Here is a 21885-nt window from a genome sequence, read left to right on the forward strand (position 1 = left end):
CCAGCCTCTAGTATTTTTTACAGACAGCTAGCATTTTCTGTCTACTGCTAGAAATCTACAATTATAATTAAGGCTAAATTATGCAGGATATTGTCATAATCCTCTCACAAGCATTAAGGAGTTATTCATTGGCTGAAATGTTATGGCAGTTTTTAGTGCTCAGCTTAAAAGGTGACTCCATACCATATAGAAGGCAAACTAGAAAAAAAAACATGTTGCAGTTGAAGTTCTCTGCCCTGGCACACCTTGGCTATTTGTAGAGGAATATATAGGTCTCATTATATAGGAAGGAGAAAATTAAAGCTGCAGGCTTGGAGGTCAAAGAGATTGGTGTTGGAATTTCAGATCCGCTTCTTAGTAGCTGCAGCAGCGTATTTCTTGTAGGCTGTTTCCTCGTTTACAAATTAGAAATGATATTAGCATCTTCCAAGGGATGTTATGAGAACTGAATGAGTAACATGAGTCAAGTCCTTAAAACATTACTGGGCACGTAGTAGGTGCTCAGGAGACACCAGCGTCCTTTGCTTTTTCTAACCATCCCATTTGGCCCACATAACCCCTTTCGGTAACCAGTGCCCACTACCTCCCTCGCTGCATTTGTCTTCATGCTGGCCTTTTCTGATGGAAGCAGGTGGAAAGAGCAGGAAGGAGGCAGCTCTCTAATCCCGCTGCTGCACGACCATTCAGACTCTGAGACTCAATCTCCTTCCCTGTAAATATGAGAATTGAATTACTTGCTCTCTGAGTTCACTTGTATCACAGCTTTTAAAGATGTCGGAGGGAGAGGCTCCTGAAGCAGCCCCAGAGTGGCCGTCCTCTGGTGGAAGCATCACCGCTTATTACTCCAGCTTGGCGATTCCAGAAACTTCATCATTTCATTTTGCTCAGGGTTGATTAGCCTCTGAGGGACTGATTCGTACTAACCAAGCTTCTGGGGAATTGACTGACAAACAAAAATCCCCTTTAATTACTTGATATTAGACATCAGCCTAGCTCCAGAACTAGAGTAGTTCATCTGTCTGAGACACTCTGTTCTGATCAGCAGGTCCACTTAAGAGATCAAATTCTAAGTGTTTTTCTGGTGAGCCTAGAATTAAAGCAAAGAGAGTTTAGCTGCCCATGAGAATTCCTTCTCTGATGCTTTGGTGGCTTAGTCCATTTTAGAGATAAATTGAGCTAAAACAAAAATCAAGGATTACAACTGGTTTCAGGTTCATAGTGAAAAGTGCTGATGTTGAGGCTCTATTTTCAACTCATACCCCCTCCCCCATGCACGCACGCACCCCCACACCCCCCACGTGTGTGTAAGCACACTGCTGAATGAGAGGAAAAACACACTTCTGCTACTTCTGTTCTTTGTCTTATGCCCTTACATTCATTATGTTCATTCATTCATTCATTCATCAAACAAAAGCCTAGCCAGTGTTTTATTTATAAACTTTCAAGTGGTCCCTACGGACTTAAAAGTTTTCTCTTAAACAGAAACACATAACCCTGCGCTGCCTGCTGGGGTGGAGGAGAGACAGCAGAGCCCTGGCAGAGGCCAGCCCTGGGAAAGTTTATTAAGCACTCAGATGTGATAAGACCAAAACAAAACAATGAAATCTTTTAGAAAGTACTTACGAAACATTTAGACTCTGAGACCCTGACTTTGATAAATTAGAAAGCCAGAAAAAAACAGAGCTAGTTCCCACTGGGTTTCCTTATCCAACTTATCCTAAATCGGCCAATAATCCTAATAGCTTTGCATGGTTCTCCAAATACCTTCGTCCAGTTAAGGCCTCAAGTAAGCCTGAGGAGAGTTTGAGGGAAAGCTACATTAGACAGGATTTTAGAAGACAGAAGGAAGTAATGACAAAGTGACTGAAGAGCTCAAAAGGGAGGAAATATTAGCAAACAAGTCTTTTATGGGTATATTTATGGAATTCAGAGAATTTCAGACTTGTTGACTTCCAAGTGCCTGGCATTATGATAAGTAGAAAAATGCCCCCAGAGAGTTTAAGATGTAGTCCCTGTACTCAAGGAGCTTGTCAAGCAACATTTAGGTGCTAAGTGGCCAGACCTAGGCTAGGAAAGGAAGCAGGGCCTGAAGGAGGCCAGTGGAGAGCCTTCTAGACGAGGGAGCGGTGTGGGCAGGTGCAGGACACAGTGGCATGATTGACATGTGCTGCTTGGCTACAGTCAGCCTGTGGCACCAGGAAGGAGAGAAAAGAAGCCAGGTTAGCGGTTGTACCACAGGATGTTGAAATTTTTTCATAGAGGCTGAGGGGAGATCGAGATAAAGAAGGGCCTTATCAAGAAGTCATGCTAAGAGCCTTGGATTTTATCCTGAACGTAATAGCGAGCCATTAGAGGGAGAGAGAGAGAGTGAGTGTGTGTGTGTCTGCATTTTTTATCTGTCACTTAGGTCCTTCTGGGAGGCAGTAGGCCTACAGGCCAAGGTGACTCATGGCTGTGATGTCTCTTTCATCACCTTGTACTCTTGTAAAATTTTTCCTAGGCTTAAGCTCCTTGTAGCAGAGGCCTTTGTCTTATGCCTGTTACACCCCTGCCAGGACTTAAATGCTGTGGCTGCAGTCAGGGCTGAGTAAATATTTATTGAATAAATATTGTAAAAACTAAAGGAGTTCAATATACATAGAACAGATGAGTGAAATAAAATCTTCATGTGTCTGTTTATGCGGAAGCTCAAGAGAAAGGTTATTGATATTTTGTTGCTGGAGAAATAAAAGGTAAAGAGAATTGGAACAACTTGATGTAAATGCTATTTTGGCTAAGTATTCTGTGTTTACATTATTATGACTGGATAAATGCAACTCACTGACTTTATAACGTTATTAGCATTATTTTTCCTTCTTTAGTCCAACTTTTTGTTTTCCCGAGTTAGTGAATACCTTGTTTGCATACGTTATGGATCACTAATTTATCTCCCCACCCGGCATTTGTAGAAAACTCTCATCAGTTTATTCAGACTCAAGAAAAGTTCTGACAGTTTCATCTTCTTGAGAAATCCTCTCTCAGTCCCTGCCCCCCCCCATACACCCCCTCCCGTCTGATTCCAGCTGCTCTTGGGCTGTATATCGCTTCCAGCTTAGGATTTTCTAGTCATTATCCTGGAGATTTCTTCACCTCTTTCTTTTGTTAGAAGCTCCATTTTCCTTTCACAACTTCATTTTGCACATCCTCCACTCACCCTGAGAAAGTGCACGGGAAGTAAATTTTCTGAGATCTTACACGTCTAAGATGGCTTTGTTATTCCCTCACACCCTGATAGAAACCCAGGTTAGATAGACTCTTGAAGACATTGCTGTGTTTCCACCGAGCTTCAGAAATGCTGCGGAAAGCCAGTGCTGTTCTGAGTCTAGAGCTTCATCTGTATCCTGTTTAGTCCCCTGTGGAATCTTTCAGAATCTTTGTGCCTTAAGTTCATGCTGACATGTCTTGCTGAAAGACAGTTTCCATTTGTGTTCTGAGTGCTTAGTGGGCCCTGTCAATCCAGAATGAGGGTGGCAACTGTGGCCAGGCCCCTCCCTTGTAGGTCAGCTCTGGCCTCCTGCTATTTTTATAAGTAAAGTTTTATTGGTACGCAGCCATATTCACTTATACCTTGTCAGTGGCATTACACTGCCACATAGAAGCGTTGTGACAGAGCCTGGACGTGGTCTGAGAAGCTGAAAGCATGTCTGGCCCCTCATAGAAAACGGTTGTTAACCCCCTATCTAGAGAAATCAAGAATTTCTATTCTCTTTCTGGAACGCATACATATATTTTGAACCTCCTGGATTGTTACTAAATTTTTTTCTTTTTATTTTTTCTTTTGTTTAAGAAATTCGCTTAACCTTATCTGACCATGTTTCCATGAGGTTTTCCTTTCTGTTATCATTTCTTATTTTGTGTAAGTTTTTTTATTTTTTTTAAAAGAAGTTTTTAATTGTAAAACAAGGATACCAAAAATAAGCAAGACTAACAGACAATAAATAAGTTATTATAAAGCAGTCACCCTTATAAATACCACCCAGGCCAAAAAATGGAAAGTTGTCACTAACTCCAGTCTTCTACCCAATCTGGTCACAGTCTGCACTGAAACATACATTACTGATTTCCATCCAGTGCGGTATCATCCTTTTTGCAGCTTGGAATCTTCTGTCTTTGGGCAGCAAAAGCCCCTCCAGGCCCTCCACTGTTCCTTCTGTCTGACCCAGGTGGACTCTGTTTCCAGATTAGCTAGTATAGCAGGGTGTTCAAGACTGCGCTTCCACATTCCCTGCCCTAAATCTGGGGTCACCCACTTCCCCAAGAAAGGAACTAAATTCTTTGAGTGGGAAGGGGAATTTTTAAGCTCCCTTTCTTATTGTTAGCAATACTCACTGTTGCTGCGTTGGTCATCACACCATTTTGAAGGACAAAGCATATATATTTTCCTCCAGTTTTTTCTTTGTATGTTTTTACGACATCAGTATTTTGAGAACATGTAGCCGTTATATACTATTTTCTCTCTTTTAACCTTCATTTGGTCTTATTTTTATAAGTAACTGTACATTTTATGCTCATAACCTACCAGCCAATATATTGATGTTTCCAAAGACATTTTGGTTGTCTGAAACTCATTCTTCAGAAGATAACTTAAGATGAGATCATGAGAACAATATTCCCTGAGTCCTTGCAGGTCAATAATTGTTATCTGTGCTCTGTGACCTTGAAAGTCAATTTTGCTAGTGTGCAATCCTTGACTTGCATTTTCTTTCTTTGAGCAACATAAATACATTACTCTATTTTCTCCTAGTAAAACATTGCTATTAAAAATTCTGAAATATAATCTGATTTTTTTTCCCTTATAAAGTAACTTGCTCTTGCCTAGGACTTTATTTGTCTCTTTTCTTTGTGGTTAAGTGTTTTCCCAGAATGTGTTAGTTTTTGGGTCAGTATTCTCAGTTCTGCATTGTGTTCTTTCAGTGTCTAGTTTCAAGTGTATTTTAGCAATTATGGTTTTTAGTATTTCTGTTTCTTCACTTGGACTTCCATTGGGGACTCCTGTTATCTGTGTGTTGCACCCTCCTTGCCTGTATTCAGTGTTTGCCACTTTCTTTCAAATTATTTTTATCTTGTGATTTCTTTTTAATGCTTGGAATTTCTCTTCCTATACTTTTCTCATGACATAATCTGTTGTGTTTATCTACTGTTGTGTTTCTATTAGCTTAGTCTTTATTTCTGAGATATTTTGTAAATTTCTTATTATTGATTCTGGCACCTCATTTTTAAGCTTTTCAACTTGCTGTGTGGTTTTTTTTATGTAACTTTTTTATGTTGTTTTTTTTTTAATGTAACCTTTTTAAATGATTTTAGCTTCTTTTGAAATTGGGTATATTCTGTAAATACGTTTTTGTTGTCTCTGTGCTGTTGTATCTATTTGTAAGAGCCCCTTTTTAGCAGGAGTCTCATCTCTTAGGTAACACGATCTTATTTCTCTCTCTAAGGTTAGTTAATGAGAGTTGTTTAAAGTTCCATCTGCCTGCCCAACTCGTCTCCTCTCACTTCCTCTCCTCTGGTCCCTCCAGTTGTTTCACCTTTCTCGTTTTAGAGACTTTCCTTAAATGTATGATAATTGTAGTCACTGGTGAAGTGCTGAATAACAAAAAACTGATTAGAAAGTCTGTGCCATGAGTAGGCTTTGAATTCTGGACTTTACCAGAATGTGATCTGGTTGAATCATTTTGTTACATGTCTTTCTCATTGATTTTTCTTCCTTGATGCTGATCAGATATTTAGAGGTTTTTCCATTCTCCGACCCTGGAGGGATGAGGCTCACTGCTAGTGTTCAGGGAGTGTGTGAGAAGAAAATCGTTACTCTCAGTACATAGAGTACTGGCTTCAGAAAGCTGCCTCCCACTGTCATGGTTTCCCTTGTCTAGACTCCTGTTTTTCCCTGCCACAGAGAATTTCTGGTGTCATGCCTGAGAGCGGAGTGGGCAATTGCTGAACTATAAGGAATAGGTGAGGAGAACTGGGCTTTTCTATTTTTCAATCAGTTTTTTTCCCACTAACCCTCTTTAAGACCTAGCTCAACCTCGGGCTTTCAGACATACCTATCGTTTCTAATGTTGAGCTTTTGTGGGTTCACAATGTAGGTTACTTGAAATGAACTTTAAAGTTGCACTAAGACTTTGTGCTTTCCATTTCTAAGATGCTCTTGTTTTTGTCGTGTGTGTGTGTGTGTGTGTGAGAGAGAGAGAGAGAGAGAGAGAGAGAGAGAGAGACCTTGTACCATTATTCATTGTGTTCCAAGAGAGAGAGCAGAGCTATTGCACATATTCAATTTACCAAAACTTCTTTGACTCCGATTGTAGAGTGACTCAGGGGATAGACTCTTCAGGCCTGCTCTGGACAGTGTTAGAGCAAATGTAAATGTTTTTCTAATGACACATTTTTGTTTCCTTGTTTGTTTTAAGGGATGCTTTTGATGTAAAAAGTCACAAATCATGTTCTATTTTCCTCTTTTAAGCCAAGCCTCACTGTGTTTAGTCTATCTCTGTAGCTTTGCAGACCTATGAGTAAATCTACTTCATTTATTTTTTATGAACAAGGGAGAGAATGTGAGTCAAATGTACAAGATATAGATAAGCCCTAAAACTACCCTAAGGAAGTAACTGCCGGGGGCGGGAGGAGTGGAAAAAAGTAGTAAAGTGAATAGAGCAACAAAAAAAAAGACTTCCAGAAAACAATATTAAATAGGCAGACATAATCCAGCTATACCATATCGGTAGTGCCATTAAATGCGAATAGCTTAAACAACCCGCTGAAATGGCAGAGGTTATCAGAGTGCACTTTTACAAAGTAAACAAAACCAAGCTTCAGCTACGTGCTAGTTAAAGAAAACAGAAACTAGAAAAGTATTAGAGAAAACTGAGTTAAGCCAGAAGTTGGTTCTTTGAAAAAAAAATTCCACAAACTGACAGACCCTTAGTTAAACCGACCAAGAAAAGACGAGAAGGCGCCAGTTACTAGGGTCAGGAATCAAAGCGGGTTGAGCACTGCGACCCTCACGGAAATAGAGGCGATTCTGAGGGAGCCCGAGACCAGCTCTGTGCCAGTAGCTCGGGCCGCGTGGAGGCCGGACACAGCTCTTGAAGGGACGCCCTCTAACAAGAGCTGACGTGTGTGCGCTTCCAGGCTGCTGCCCTCTCCCCTCAAGGACGCCGTGGAGGTGGCGACCTGGAGAAGATGCTACACTATGCAAGAGGTGAACTCCGCCCTCAGTAAAATCCAGCTGGTGGGATATTCGCAGAAAATTGTGAGTGTTGTTATGATTTTAAGTAACTTATGAGAGTTTTTGGTTCTTACTGCTGGCCTTTGAAAGGATCCTGTAGTTAACTTCCTTGCACCAGCCAGTCACTCAGAAGCTGCCCTGGTACTAGGTGAAAGACCGAGCATCTGTCCTCACCCACCCCATGTTGGCAGCGTTCCCTTACCCCGCGCCACAGGCCCATCACGAGCTAGCACTCGGCGGGCCAGCGTGGTGCCAGCGAGGAGAGGGCCTCTGACCCTCTTCCCTCTAGATCAGTGGGCACTCCAGGTTTGGACAGGTGAGAAAAATCCGAGAGCATAAAAGAGATAAAGATAAAGCATTTTGACGAGTACAGCTTTTGAGTTCTGACCTGGCAATGCGCAGGTTCCTCTCCCGGTGCCTGTGCCTGAATCTGACGCCTGAACTAGTAAAGAAGGGAAGCCTAAGGATCTGCCTTTCTGGTCTATTTGGTAGTATCCTGGCCCCGTATTTTAACGAGTAAGGCCTGCGGCCTGGTGCCACACGGCCGGGCTGACCCTCGGGGGTAACGTAAACACTGTGGGCTGCTTCCTGTGCCGGCCTCCTGGTCTCCAGCGTTTCCTTTGCACCATAAACTTTCGGCGTGTTTTACAGTAACTCCTGTTTCCAAGCAGAGGCTATTTCCGCTTTTTGCTGCAAACTCTCTGGTGCGCCTGCGTCGCCGAGACTCACTTGTTCTCACTGTGCTTCCCAGGAGCTTTTCGGTGCCGTCCAGGTGACTCCTCTGAGCTCCGGCTACGCCCTCGGGAGCTCCAACTGGACCATCCAGTCCCATTATGAGAAAGTGTCCTACGTCTCTGGTTCCTCCTTGCTCACCACGCACCCCCAGGTAATTCTGGACTCTCGGCCATTCGGCTTTTGGTCATTTAACCCAAAATCAGAACGTCCCCAGAGTGCCATCACCCGCTTTTAAATCTCCCTAGTTTGGGTTTGTAGAGACTTTTTTTTTTCACATTTACGTTATTGTGGTGCGATCACTTAACCCGAGACTGCCCTTAAGGTGGCTCCCGCCCTGCAGCGCCAGCCTGAGGCTGCGGCTACAGTGTTGCAACGCAGTCTCCACTGGGACTTCACGTTCTCCCTGCGTCGCCAGAGGAAGCTTGTCTCTGTCCCCACATCTAGGATTGCAAGTCCCTCTGGAAGGTCGGCTCCCCTGGTTCCCCCCACTCCCGAAAAGCACAGCCTGCTGCAGAGCAGAGGGGGCAGCTTGTCTATCAGTGACTGCTGACTGATACAGTGAGCACCTGCTGTGTGTCAAGCAGGAGTCACTGGTGACCCACAGGCCAAGCCCCTGCGCTGTGCACGGGGGAAGACAGAGGCCTGTGCTCGCCCATCCCGCCCACATCCCGTTGCTGTGTGACGAGATGTGAACAGAAAACAGCAACGGGCGAGGTGATTTTAGATCGTGACGCACGTACGGAAGACCACTAAGCAGCCTGATGGAGACTATGATAGACACTAGTTTAAATTGGACAAAATATATTAGGAGAAAAAATTAAATTGGGAAGCTTCTGGGGGAGACGCATTGGAACTGGGACTGAAGGAATGAGCCCTGGAAGCTGCGCGGGCAGAGCCTGCAGGGACACGTGGCCTGAAGCCACGGCGATCTGGCGCCCAAGCAAGCCGGGCCCCGGGGCAGGTAGGAGTTCAGAGACCACGATGAGAAATCCAAATTTTATATTAATATGTAGAGAGCAGCTACCACCGTTAAGTTTGTTAAAGGTGTGTTTATTCCAGTTTTTGCGTTTTCAAAGAATTTATCGTTTACTTCATAAATACCGGTTTTCCACGTTTGCCAGGGGGCAGAGGGCAGGGAGGAGCAGGCAGGTAGCCCGCGGGCGGCTGTGTATGGCGACCTAACTTGGGGAGTCGCCAGTCTGTGTTAATGTGGGGAAAGTGGCTGCCGGGAGTCCAGGCGGAGGCTGCCGGGAGCTGCCTGTCCGCCTTGGTGTTCGTGTCGTCTTTATAATCAGGTTTCACCTCCAGTCTAGAGGGGACAAGCTGCTATTTTTTCCTGTAGCTAGCAGAATTCTGGGCCCTTCCCGCTTATTGAAATCAAAAGCCCATCAATGTCATCTTAATTTGCCTCATTGAATCAAATTTTTTATTGGCAGCTTCTATCATTCCTGATATATTCTTCCATAAAAGACAAAGATTACTTGGCTGCCAACTCTTCCGATTTGCCCTGCTGAGATCAAAGCCTTTCCAGTACTATTGATGTAATTTCCAGTAAATTATCCCAGCAAGGCCCATAAATTTAAAGGGAAAATAAGGTCTTGAAAGTAATGAGCAACATACCTACGTAATTTTAATTTCTAGTTGGCAATCAGTGTTATATCTCAAAAAAAAAAAGAAAAGAAATTTTCCTTTACTCAGATAATTGGATTCTCTGTGGAATTAGCAGGGATGAGGAAAGTTTTGGTTTAAACTTGCTAGTCCCCTATGGGGGTCAGCAAACCATGGGCTGTGGGCCAAATCTCCCCCGCCTGGGTTTGTATAAATAATGTTTTGAGGGGCTGCATCGACGCCCACTTGTCTGTGGACTGCTTATGGCAGCTTCCGCGCTACCGCAGCAGTTAGAGCTTCACAGCAAAGGCCAGTCCCTGACCTACTTGATGGGAACCTCATCCTCCAGGAAGAACAGAGCAGCAAACTCCACTCAGCCGTGAGCTCCAGTCAGCGTGCGGGGCTTCAGCGTAAACCGGAGGGGGGGACACTGGAGAGGCGAGTTGAAAGGCAGGTCTTTAACTCAACATTCATTGGGGGGCCTGTGTCTCCAGAGAAGGACACAGGATGTCACATGGTGACACTGCGAGTGGCCATGCTGACGCCGAGCAGTTGACAAGGAGCTGGCGGGGCCCGGGGCTGTGGGGCGGGGCGGGGGCACTTTGAGCAGACGGGGGTGTGGAGCAAGCCACAGGGCGTCACGGGCTGTGAAGTATCCAAATAAGGAGCTGAGGGCGAGAGCTCAGCCCTGGACACCTTCTGCACACAGCGGGCAGAAGGAAGACCGCCCTGATGAGGAGGGCGGGAGCGCGAGAAGAGGCTCCAGGGAGAGTCGCTGCCAGAAACCCAGAGCGGCGTCCGGACTGGAAGGGGAGCGCGCGGGGGCTCAGCAGCCCTGCGAGTTCTCCTTCAGGTCTCACGATTTGAACCAAAAAATACAGTTCAGCCACATAAGAAAGAATAAAATGGTAGTTGTATGGGGAATTTGAACTCCAAGAAAAGGTAACCTTTATCTAGTTTATTTCTGAAGTTAGAGAAATAAGTTAGGATCATCTTATGAGAGAACGTATTTTCCAAAGTTGGAGAGTTCCAGAAAATACGTATGGTTCCATTTTCCGCATGTGACTACAGATTATAAACTTCACTAAAATCCTGACCAACGGATTAGAAGAGGGTTTTTTGAGAGAATAAATTGTAATCAGGTAACACGTATCCAGGACTAGCAGGATGATTACCCTGAGAGGCTAATGTTACGGTGATTGTGGCCTGTTGGTCGCTTACTCCCTTCCTCGAGCTGGTGTGATGCTGGCTTTTCCCTCGATCAAACTTCAGAGCCAAGAGACGGGCCCCTCACAGTGGCCGACGGTTATTTCCACCCCCTTCCGTGCTTTCTGAAACTTCTCTCTTGACTCCCCTTATGGCTTTGACTTTTTTGTCTGGAAAGTCCGGATCGGTCAAGCTATTGATACTTAGTATTGTATTTGGCTTATTTTTGCCATCTTAGTACATATTTTCAGTTTACTTCATCCTTCCTTGCCTTCCTTTAGAAGACTACGTTTCTGCCTGTAAGTTTGAAGACACATATTTCATTTTTGTTGTTCTGGGTTGTTCTTAGCTTATTTTTCCCATAGCTGTCTTCAGCTAGTCAGGATCTGTCTCTTTCCCCCACCCCTTCCTTTTGTGTCTCCACCTTCTCCCCGCCTCTCCCCTGCTCCCGCCCACCCTGTTGATACAGCCCAGAATTTTAGTACCGGGTCATTCAGAATCTGCACGAAGTGTGGAATGTATTGCTTGTCAGGACAGCAGTGAACTTGACTGTGGCTCCTTTTCCAACCTCCCGTGTGTCTCGTAACCCCCCACATTAAATCAGCATCTCTCTGGCACACTTGAGGAATAGTCACCAGAGGGTCTTAGAGTGACCACCCTTGTGAGGTCTTGAATTAATAAGAATATTTTTAATTTTTCCTCAAACTTAAATGACAAGTAGGATGGATATAAAATTAAAGGAAAAGAACTTGAACCTGTAAAGCTTTGAGAGTTTTATTTCATTTCCCACCTGTGCCCTCATTGTAGGTGAGAAGTGTGACGCCATTCGGACTTGCCTTCCTCTCTGAGAGCTGCCTGTCGCCTCCACGGGGCCTTCTGCGCTCTCGCATTTACTGTGCTGTGTCTTACGTGTGCCTTTTTCTTGTCTGTTGTATAATCTGTACGAAGATCTAATTTCCTTTAACAGAGAAACCCTTCATCATTTTCTTTTGTATTTCCCTACACAGTATTTCCAGATGTTTACACTTGCTCGTTTCAATGCCCCCCTTATGTTTTCCCAGGCCTTTTAAATGCACGTTCTGACTCCTGGGCCTTTTTCTGTCCTCCACACTAGGGTGGCCCCGGGAGTCTTCACCTCTGCTCTCCCATGGTGCCTGCCTTCTTTGGCTCTTGCTCGCCATCTTGTCTCCACTCCAGGCCCGGTTTCCCCAGGAATTGATCTCAGTCCCTTTGTTTCTCGGCTCTGTCAGGTGCCCCAACAGCTGGGTGGTCTCTCGGCGCAGGTCCTGGGAGAGCCAGCAGCTGTGGTCACGCGCTCTCCTGTAGTTCTCGTGCCCGGGTGCGGTCTTTGACCAAACTTTCCTCACCCCGTTCCGTTCCCCCGTGCCTCCCCTAGTCGGTCCCCATCCCGACAAGCCCTGTTCAGTGGTGGACTTCACACGGGGAGGGAGGGCCAGACGACGCGTGGACACAGGAGAGCGCCGCGCTGGGCTTTCTTGGCCATCTGTAGACCGCCAGCCTTTGTGGGGTACTAAGCACAGTTCTCTGGCTTGCAGCCCATGGACCAAGCTTCTCTCAAAAACAGCGACGTTCTCCTCCTCACGGGCCTCACCCAGACCCCCACTGCAAACCCAGACGGCATGGTGGGGGACTTCTGCAGCAACCTGGGTAAGTGCGCCTCAGCCCACCGGGCCACACCCCACGCAGGTTAGTGACAACTCACCTCTCAGGTGCTTTTGCCCCTTCAAACTTGAGAGGACGCTTGGATTTTTTTCTATCCAGTTTATTGCCAACCATGTGTTGCGATTCCTCATTTGATAACTTACCAAATATGGAGGATTTTATTATAGATAATAAATACATTAGTGGGAAAAAAAAATGCCTGTAAAGTGAGGCAAACGGAAAACTTAGCCTGTTTGCTCCTAGTTCATGCAGCAATGGTCAGAGGCCCAGACAAATCCCGCAGAGGTTTAGCAGGAGCCCAAAAAAGGGGGCGCTCGGTCCTGTCCTGAGCTTGCTGCCATGGGCGGCTTTAGTGCCCAGGGCACCCTCGCCCAGGACGGAGGCCTCTGGTGCTCGGTGTCTGCAGACTGTTCTGCCTGGGAAGTGATGGATGGAGGGACTGAAGAGCACATATTCCTCCCAAAGTGCTGCTCCTTTTATAAAACTGCTGTTTTGAGACTTGTTTTCCCTCTGGCCTCAACTCTAGCGCTGACAGTCCGGAACGGAGGAAACGTGTTGGTTCCCTGCTACCCTTCTGGAGTGATCTATGACCTCCTGGAATGCCTGTATCAGTACATTGACTCAGCCGGCCTCTCCAACATCCCCTTCTACTTCATCTCCCCCGTGGCCAACAGTTCTCTGGAGTTTTCCCAGATTTTTGCTGAGTGGTAGGTCTGCGTCCTGCGTGCGCTCCTTTGACTCGACGTTCTGGCAGTGAGAACAGGAATCACCTGCCTTTCCTCACGGCACTGTGAAACCTTCAGGTTGTTTTTCTGTGACTGTGAGGGGAAGACTGTATTCCCGAAAGCCAGGCTTGAGAGTAGTGGCCTAGGAGGGGAGGCAGGAAGGCCCCGAAGCTGGGGGGGGCACTTTCCAAACCTAGAGGAAAGTGTCACAGGCTTCTCACTGACTTGCTGCCCCCTGTTGTTGGGAAGCGGAGCTACACCCACAAGTCACCTCAACCCAAGCTTGTGTTGCCTGAAATCTGATACCAAATCTGATAAGAGAAGCTAGATTATTTTTCACTTCAGTAGCATGATATTTGACAAGTATAGCTATTGATCACATACTAGGGTGGGTAGAATGTGGGCCAGTAAGAAGCCGGGTGCCATTCTAAGGTGTTCACGTGCACTCGTAACCTGCTTGCCGTCGGGTGGCGCGTCCGGCTGTCTCGGTGGCGACAGGCTCTGTTGTGTGGTCCCATCAGCGTGTGGTGGCTGCTGGATGCAGCCTTCTAAGTCTCCACCTAAAAAAGGAGTTTGTACGTCATCCTGTCGCAACGCACAACAGGTTCTCCCAAACATGGTTCCAGGATCACGTCAGCAAGGAAGGACAGTCCCGGCCGAGCTAGACTTGCTCAGGGCCGACCTCATCACGTCATCTCCCCTAAAGCCACGACTCCGGGAGCCCAAGAGGACTTAGGTGTGCCCCAGAGCTGTGCTGCTCCCCCAAGGACCCGGCCCCCCTCACTGGGAGGGGCGCACTTCAGGGCAGGCGGCTTCCCTCCAGCGCACCCCCGTGTTCTCTCGGGGGCTCCCGAGGCCCTTTATATCATCCACTCAGGCGTAGCGGCTCACAGCAGAAAGCTGCTCACTCCACTGGCCCTTTACGCTTGACCCCCCCCCCCCCACAGTCTGCTCCTCTGACCCAGGAGAGGACTCCCCCCCTCCCCCACCATGTGAGCAGCACGCGCCGAGTTCCCGGGCAGAGCCTCAGTAAAGCCTGACAAAGCAGGTTCCCGGGCGCCTGGTGCGGCCCGGCCCTGGGACGCGATTTCCCTGCTGGCGGCCGCCTGGCGGGGAGGACGCAGGACCAGTAGGTCCTTCTTGTGTGGCGGTTTGTTTGTGTGTTTTGGCTGCTGCTGTATTTCTGTCCTGCGCGGTCACCGCGGGAAAAAGTTTACGGGAAAGGGTAAAAGCCTGAACCCAAGACCCCGCTCCTGCTGGCCACGCTCTGGTGGGTTTTTTCTTCTGCCATCGTGGCCGTGCTGAGTGCTCGGGTTTGAGCCCTGTTTGGCGGCGCTGGTCGTCACCTGTACGTCACGTGTCTGTTTTAGTTTAACCGCCGCGGCTCTCACGGATGGCACAGCGGGCAGGCGGGGCTGAGGCGTGGGACTTTGAAGGGAAAAAACTGAGGAATTTTCAAGGTTAAAAAAGTGCTCCCAAGGGACTCTGCTCTGAATTCTGTGTGGAAGCTGCTCTCTCTAAGTTTTTTACTGAGGAACGCTGGCTTCCGTCGTCGTCCTGCTCTGGAAGTGGGGCACCCCCGCCGGCGCTGTGGCACCGTAGGCCCCTTCTGTGCAGCGAGTCGCCCGCAGGAAAGGGTTGTTAATCCGCTGTCTTGAGCGGTGTGTGTGTGCGCTGCACCGGGCCCCCCTAACGTGCAGTGTGTTTCTCTTTCAAAGGCTGTGTCACAACAAGCAGAGCAAGGTGTATCTCCCAGAACCGCCCTTTCCTCACGCGGAGGTAAGACGCCGCGGCCTTGGGTTAGAGCGAGGGATGTGCGGGTAAAGGCGCGTGGCCAAGGTCCGCGGGGACGCTCCGTCGACACGCCGTCACCAGCCGAGCGCCCCGGCCTCCCTGGCGAGGAGCGGTGCTCGGACTGGTGCCGACTTTTTGGCAAAGCAGGTTCATTTACGTCTGCTTCCCGGTCGGTGATGTTGACCACCTAACGAGCTGGCCACACAGACCATAAAAGGAACGTGGGTTTTGTGTTTGACGTGGGGGTGGGGCATGGGAATACCTGTGGGCTCGGCGGGCTCGGCTTTCCCACCCGCTGTCCCGGAGCCCTCGGGGCATTCTGGCCTCCTGCTGGTGACCTAAAGATGGTCTCCCGGGGTAGCGAGGCTGGCATCTCATGGGGGCTCGGCCCGTGCGTGGCACATCCTCACCACTGGGCGACTCCGCTTGGACTTGGAGTTCTTGGCTGGGGACCCCTCAAGCAGCATCTTGGGGCAGGGCCCTTGGCCTGCAGGCTCTGACTGGGGACAGTGCCGGAGCAATGGCACAGGGGCTGGCTGCAGGTTCTGTAGGACCTGATGCAGGGGAGTAGCGCCCAGGTGGTGCCGGGGAACCAGGGTACAGGCCAGATGCGCGGGAGGGTGAGAGGATTCACCAGGGACAGAGTGGGGAGCAGAACAGGCAGAAGGACCGAAGTACACTGCTGAGGGGAGCAGCGGGCGACAGGAGAGGTCTGCGCACCATGTGGGTTACTCCAAGGTCGGCGGGGATTGAACTGGCACTGCAGAGGCTGCGGACCGCTTCACAGCGCTGTGCTCAACCGCCTGTGCCATCAGGGAGGCCCAGGAAGGGGGAGACATTTTGGCTCAAAACAGACGCTGTAGAGACAGGTGCGAGGCGGGTGCATCAAACACTAAGGGATACCGAGGACGTCTGAGGCTCTGGCTCAGCGGCTGTGGGAGGCAGGTAGAGTAAATCAGCCGGCGTGACCCGAGTTAAGTGTGTTGGCATCACCACAAGGCCCCATCTGCTCAGGGCACACGCAGGTAGAACATTCCTGTAAGATGCGTCTGTGCCTTTGCTCCGCTCAGCCTCCCACTGGGGCCCTCTCCCCCCCGGCGGGGGGGCGGGCGGCTGAGGTGTGCTCGCCCGTGTGTTCCAGCTCATTCAGACCAACAAGCTGAAGCACTACCCCAGTATCCACGGGGACTTCAGCAACGACTTCCGGCAGCCATGTGTGGTGTTCACCGGGCACCCTTCCCTCCGCTTCGGGGACGTGGTGCACTTCATGGAGCTCTGGGGCAAGTCTAGTCTCAACACCGTCATATTCACAGGTACGGAAAGTGCCCTCCTCGCAGAACGCACCTGTGGGGCAGGGTTTTCCAGGAAGGCACGAGTGTGAGCACCGTCCCATCTGATGTGCCGCCGCACAGGCAGCCCCGGGCAAGCCTCCCGCCCGCCCGCCACTGAGTGCCAAGAGCTACTTCGGAGACGGCCCGAGGCAGGCGTCTGGGGTGGGGGGACGGGGACCCGCTGCTGGCCTCTTGCCCACAGTTGAACAGTCTTCCCTGGTGCTCTCCTCAGAACCCGACTTCTCGTACCTGGAAGCCCTGGCTCCCTACCAGCCTTTGGCCATGAAGTGCATCTACTGCCCCATCGACACGCGGCTGAATTTCATCCAGGTCTCCAAGCTGCTGAAAGAAGTGCAGGTGAGGAGGCCCCGTGCCCGCCATGGTGCCGCCCACTTGTGCCCGGTGGGGCGCATCCAGCACATTTCTTGTGCTCACTTCCCGTCACCCCCAAGGGCTGGGACGCTCATGCAGAGTCCTCCCTGACCCCCGTCCCACACGGTGGGTTCTGTGGCCTGGCCAAAGCCACGGCCTGGTGCCGCACAGACGCCATGCGGGTGGGCAGCCCCGTTCCCTGGTGCCAGCCAAGGATGGCGCGTGCCTGGGGCTGAGGCCAGGTGGGAGTGGGCCAGGGAAGCGCCATGAGGGGCCCTAAACACAGGGAGGAAACAGAAGCGGCACCGCTGGCCGCCCCGCCCACCCCCCGACCCTGGGGGCTGCTCCCACCGGGGACCATGACGAGCAGGCAGAGGATGGGTGCCAGGTGCCCACCCTCACGGCCACTGCACCCCTCTGCAGCCCCTCCACGTGGTCTGTCCTGAGCAGTACACGCAGCCGCCCCCCGCGCAGTCACACAGGATGGACCTGATGATCGACTGCCAGCCGCCCCCCATGTCCTACCGGCGGGCCGAGGTCCTCGCCCTGCCCTTCAAGCGTCGCTACGAGAAGATTGAAATCACGCCAGAGGTGAGGCTTTCCCGCCCGCTGGACCCAGGTGGTCTCCTGGTGGACAGGCCAGGGCGGCTGTGAATCTCCCCACACGGGCACCTGCTCAGATCTGCTGCGGAGCCAGGGAGGGGCTGGCCTGGGTGCCGCCCCTGCTCTCCCGTGAACGCGGGCGGCCCTCCTCCCCGCGGGCTCACCCCTCTGGCTTCTCTCTGCCGTGGTGACACGTCCGGAGCCTCTAGAGACTCCAGGGAGCGCTCGGGGGAGAATGACGCGACGGGCAGAAGACGCAGGGTCGTGATAGGGACCTCCGAGCCCTGCCAGGGCGCCCGCTCCGGGCCCCAGGCTCAGCACCCGAGACCCTGTGATTAAGACCCTGGGTCTCTGCTTTTATTTTTTATTCCCTTTTTTCCAACAAAGCTGTGCTTATCCAGTCTAGAAAATTTGGAAAACAAAAAGGGAAAAAGAAAAAACACAATCCAGTCTTGTCCCGACACCACTGGATTCCGTTAGCCCGTCTCTTCCCCGGGAGGGAGCTGCGCCGCCCGCCAGGCGCTGCCCTTGTCACGTGACAGTCAGTCACGCCGGGAGGCCCCGCAGCGGCGTCAGCCGTAAAGGCTGGAGGCAGGTCTGTCATCCGTCTCTGCTGCTTCTGATGACGGGGCGCCGTCAGGAGCTTCTCCCCACCTCCGAGTTTCCTCAGGAAGCGTTCTGAGGTCGGCTTTCCCCGCCAGGCCGCGTACCCGCCCCAGGTGGCGCGCCCCGGGCCTGCTCTAGCGGGCGGGAAGGTCACCTGCTCAGCCCCGCTGTTCCCACCTCAATTTGCTGCGAGTCTTTTCGGTTATATAAGCAGGTGCTGCCACCTCGTTGTACGTTACGTGTCTTATTAGTGGAGTAAGTCTCAACTCGCAGTGATTTCTTTTGCCTCCAAAATGGACATTTTGTGGCAGAAATTACTCATCGCACTTAAATTCAAGCCTTCCGAGGTCGCCCCCTTCACGAAGATGGAAAATCCTAACATTTGTTAGATAATGATTGATGAAAAGTGGTTATTTCGGGGAAAGGGAAACTTCCTAGACAGAACTCAGCGATCCCGTATGAATCCACCGCTCTGCTTTTCCTCCTCCCAAGGGATGTCTGCACCGTTGGGTGGAGGCGGCCAGCGCGACACCTGTCCCTGTCGCGAGGTGGGCCTGGTGGGGCGACGGCAGGCCCTGCGTCTGCTCTTCGCTGCAGGTGGTTTATCCCCGTGGCACTGGGCAGACCCTGGCGCCCTAGTTCTTCCTCCTCCCCCTGCAAGGAAGGCACCCCGGCCCCACCCTCGGTGTCGGAGCCGGCCTGAGGCCCGCGGGGCCTGGCCCGGGACAGCCGCTGTCTGCCCGGCAAGCAGCTCAGCCCCGAGGCTGTCTCCTCGGACGGTGCCCTGCACTCTGGCTTGGGGCTGCTGCCCAGGCCTCCACACCATCCCGTCACCACTTTTCTAGGCCTGTTTTTCAAATACACTGGAAATTTTTCTGGATTTTACTATGTGAGCTTTTCCTCGGGGACGGTAGTCTGTGGCCAGGGACGGCACATGACAGAGGCTGGGGGGTTCGTCCGCTCTCCTCACCTACACGTCTCACTCGGTGCCCACGTCGCTCGCCCGCCCTCCTCCGACCTGCGCTCGCGCCGGGTCACGTGGTCCTGCTGACCACTCTCCACGCACGGGTGGACGTCCATCCTCTACCAGGACAGCCTGGAGCTGCAGCTCGGGTGTCCCGTCCTGCCTGGGAAATGCATGGTGAGGTGAGGGGCTCCGCCACTGCTCAGGCCCCGCCTCCGTGAAGGGCATGGGGCGCCCTCTCCCCTCACCTGGCACAGGCCTGACTGAAACCCGTTTGCTTCAGCTCGCAGATTCCCTGGTGCCCATGGAGATCAAGCCTGGCATTTCCCTGGCAACCGTTTCGGCTGTGCTGCAGACTAAGGATAACAAGCACGTCCTGCAGGTACCTGGAGCCAGGGGACCCCCCCCCCAACCGCACCCCACCAGAAAGGTCCTACTTTCCACCCGGCCCCCAGGCTCCCAAGCCAGCATCAGAGAAACAGGACGCAGCGCCCAAGCGCCTTCTGCGAGGGCCAGCGCCTGGGGGGAGGAGGGAGGGGGTTGCACCCCCTGCGCTGCACACATCCCCCAACATCAGCGCCCCATAGATGGCCATCACTGCACCCGCCTTTGGGGGGTGCTCTCCACAAGCCCCACAGGGCACTGGGCCCGGTCCTGGGAGGCTTACAAAGGGCAGAGGAGGCCGGGGACTTGGTACCCAGCACACACCTCGCTTTCCAGCAGCCTTCCCGTGGCTAAGCAGGGTGGTCTCTGGTCCCGACCCCCAGGAAGACGCAGTGGGGCTGTTGCTCCTGAGCCCCGAGCTACACACAGGTGATGGCCGCGTGTCCTCGCCAAGGTCTTCCCGCATCGACACTTACGGCCAGGCTGGCTGACCCTCCGCCTCTTGCCAAGGTTCCCAGGCCGGGAGGGCTCAGCCGTGCCGCTGTCTGCTGCGAGTGCCACGAAGTCCTGGGTGGGGTCTTGGCAGGAAGACGGCTCAGCCCATTGAGTGGTGGGCCCTGGCGCCTAGTTGGCGGTAGCTTGTGGGGACGGGGCGCTCCAGAGGGAGCCCCAACCGAGACCCTGAACCAAGTGCCTATGCCCTGGGCCCCACTGGCGACTTGGGGCCGCCCTGGGCCTCTGAGCGGGGAGGGCCCCACAGGCAGGGTGGAGGCACCCGGGGCCTAGGGCAGCGCCTGACGTGGCTCCCTGTGATTCCCGCCTTGCAGCCCCCACCGAGGCCAGCCCAGCCCACCAGCGGGAAGAAGCGGAAGCGGGCGAGTGACGACATCCCCGACTGCAAAGCCCTGAAGCCCCTGCTGAGCGGCTCCATCCCCGTGGGCCAGTTCGTGCAGACCCTGGAGAAGGTGAGGCGACCCCCCCCCCCCCGGCAAGCCCCCGCCCCATGGCAGCTGCTGCCCCTGCAGCGTCGGTGTGGCCCAGGCTGGGGTGAAGGACAGAAGCAGGGCGCCTGCCCAGCGCTGCCACCCAAGCCAGGGAACGCCTTTCTGCTGGGCACGCAGCGGGCAGGAGGGGTGATGAAGGCGAGGAGGGGCGCCCCCGAGGCCTACCTCTCTGTCAGGGCAGCCTGGCCTGCTGCAGAGTCAGGACAGGATCCCGGGAGGCGGGGGAAGGGCCCGGCGTCCAGGCGGGTGCAGGGAGAGAGGCGCCACGGCTGCCTGCCCGGAGTGTCAGGAATTTGACTCTCGAGTCCTGGAACTGAAGCCACTGTGTAGAATCAGCGTCACAGGAGGAGGAGCTGACCCCAGCCTTCAGCTGCGGTTTTGAACTCAGCTGAGGAAAGGTGGTTTTCTCCTGTCAGCTGCTAGTCGCCGCCTTTTGTCCAGCTGACATGTCTCAGCGGCTGAATTCTTTCAAATCTGAACGGCTTCTCTCGGTGGGGCGTGTCTTCTCCACGGGTCGTTTGATTTTCCAAAGGCTGGGCCTCAGCTGCTGTGCCCTGCACTCGAGGGTTGCTCTGGGAATCCTCGCGGCCGGCAGGTGAGGGGGGCTCGTCCCCGGCCTCGCGCTGCTCGGCTCCTCTCGACAGGACTCAGACTTGAAACGGCTTCCCTTCCCGGGAAGAGCCTTCCGCAGCCCCCGCCTGGCCCATCCGGGAACTCACCCAGGGGATGCCGGGCACTCCTGCCTCGCTGCCCACACCACGCGCCCGCCTAGAGCTGAGCGCAGCCACTGGGGCCACATCCTTCCTCTGTCAGGCAGATGAGCCTAATTCCGCTTCTCCTCCGCACAGCTGACGTGTTCAGAAGCGCGGCCGAGAACGCTGAAGGAGGCTGTGCTGTGCCGCCCCAGCTCCCCCTCCTCGAGAGGGCCTGCGTGGCCCGGGCTGCCCCGGGCATGAGCTGGAGGTGGGAACGCTGGCTCCTCACGAGGTTGTGCAGGTTGGGGCGTCTTTAGAAGTGTACGGAACTGGTTAAATTCTGCTGCTGTGGTAGGTCCTGTGAATGGTCTGGAAAATCAGACGGAGGAAAAGACGCCCGTTTCTAGAATGTTAAGTTTAGCTGAGTCTAGGCAGGGTCATTGTTAGAGCGCGTGTTTGCTGACCATCTCCTCTGCTTTCCGCCGCCTCCTTTCTCCTGCCACAGCACGGCTTCAGCGACATTAAGGTGGAAGACACCGCCAAGGGCCACATCGTGCTGCTCCAGGAAGCCGAGACGCTGATCCAGCTGGAGGAGGACTCCACCCACATCATCTGCGACAACGACGAGACGCTCAGGGTGCGCCTGCGGGACCTCGTCCTCAAGTTCCTGCAGAAGTTCTAGGCGGCACCTCGGCGCCCCTCCTGCAGCCACCCGTGGGGCCGGCCAGCCAAGGAAGGGCAGCCTCTTGGGCCCCTGGTTGGGGGGCTGGGTGGCGTGCGAGGACCTCATGGGGCAGGCCCAGCGCCCCGGGCCTGCGCTCCCAGCACCGCTGCAGGCAGGACAGACGCTTCCCGGTTCCTTCTCGAGCCAAGGACTCGCCTGTCGGTCACGGAAGCGCTTTCTGAGCAAT

General features: G+C 52.4%; 1 protein-coding gene across 2 annotated transcripts in view; it reads left to right on the forward strand.

Moving 5' to 3' along the window:
* Positions 1–21656, forward strand: part of INTS9 (integrator complex subunit 9) — a gene marked incomplete at both ends in the record, with an annotated part of 35402 nt that extends 13746 nt beyond the window's left edge. For both annotated transcript variants that reach the window (XM_084232306.1, XM_084232305.1), the window contains 11 exons: positions 7168–7288; positions 8016–8150; positions 12370–12481; positions 13023–13203; positions 14940–15000; positions 16157–16328; positions 16579–16703; positions 17142–17309; positions 19175–19273; positions 20103–20240; positions 21480–21656. In XM_084232306.1, the coding sequence (XP_084088432.1) occupies positions 7168–7288; positions 8016–8150; positions 12370–12481; positions 13023–13203; positions 14940–15000; positions 16157–16328; positions 16579–16703; positions 17142–17309; positions 19175–19273; positions 20103–20240; positions 21480–21656 (1489 nt within the window). The remainder of the gene's footprint in view (positions 1–7167; positions 7289–8015; positions 8151–12369; positions 12482–13022; positions 13204–14939; positions 15001–16156; positions 16329–16578; positions 16704–17141; positions 17310–19174; positions 19274–20102; positions 20241–21479) is intronic.
* Between the last annotated feature and the right edge of the window lie 229 nt (positions 21657–21885).

Source organism: Talpa europaea (genome assembly GCF_964194135.1).
Source record: "Talpa europaea genome assembly, chromosome: 4".
NCBI classification, from domain to species: Eukaryota; Metazoa; Chordata; class Mammalia; order Eulipotyphla; family Talpidae; genus Talpa; species Talpa europaea.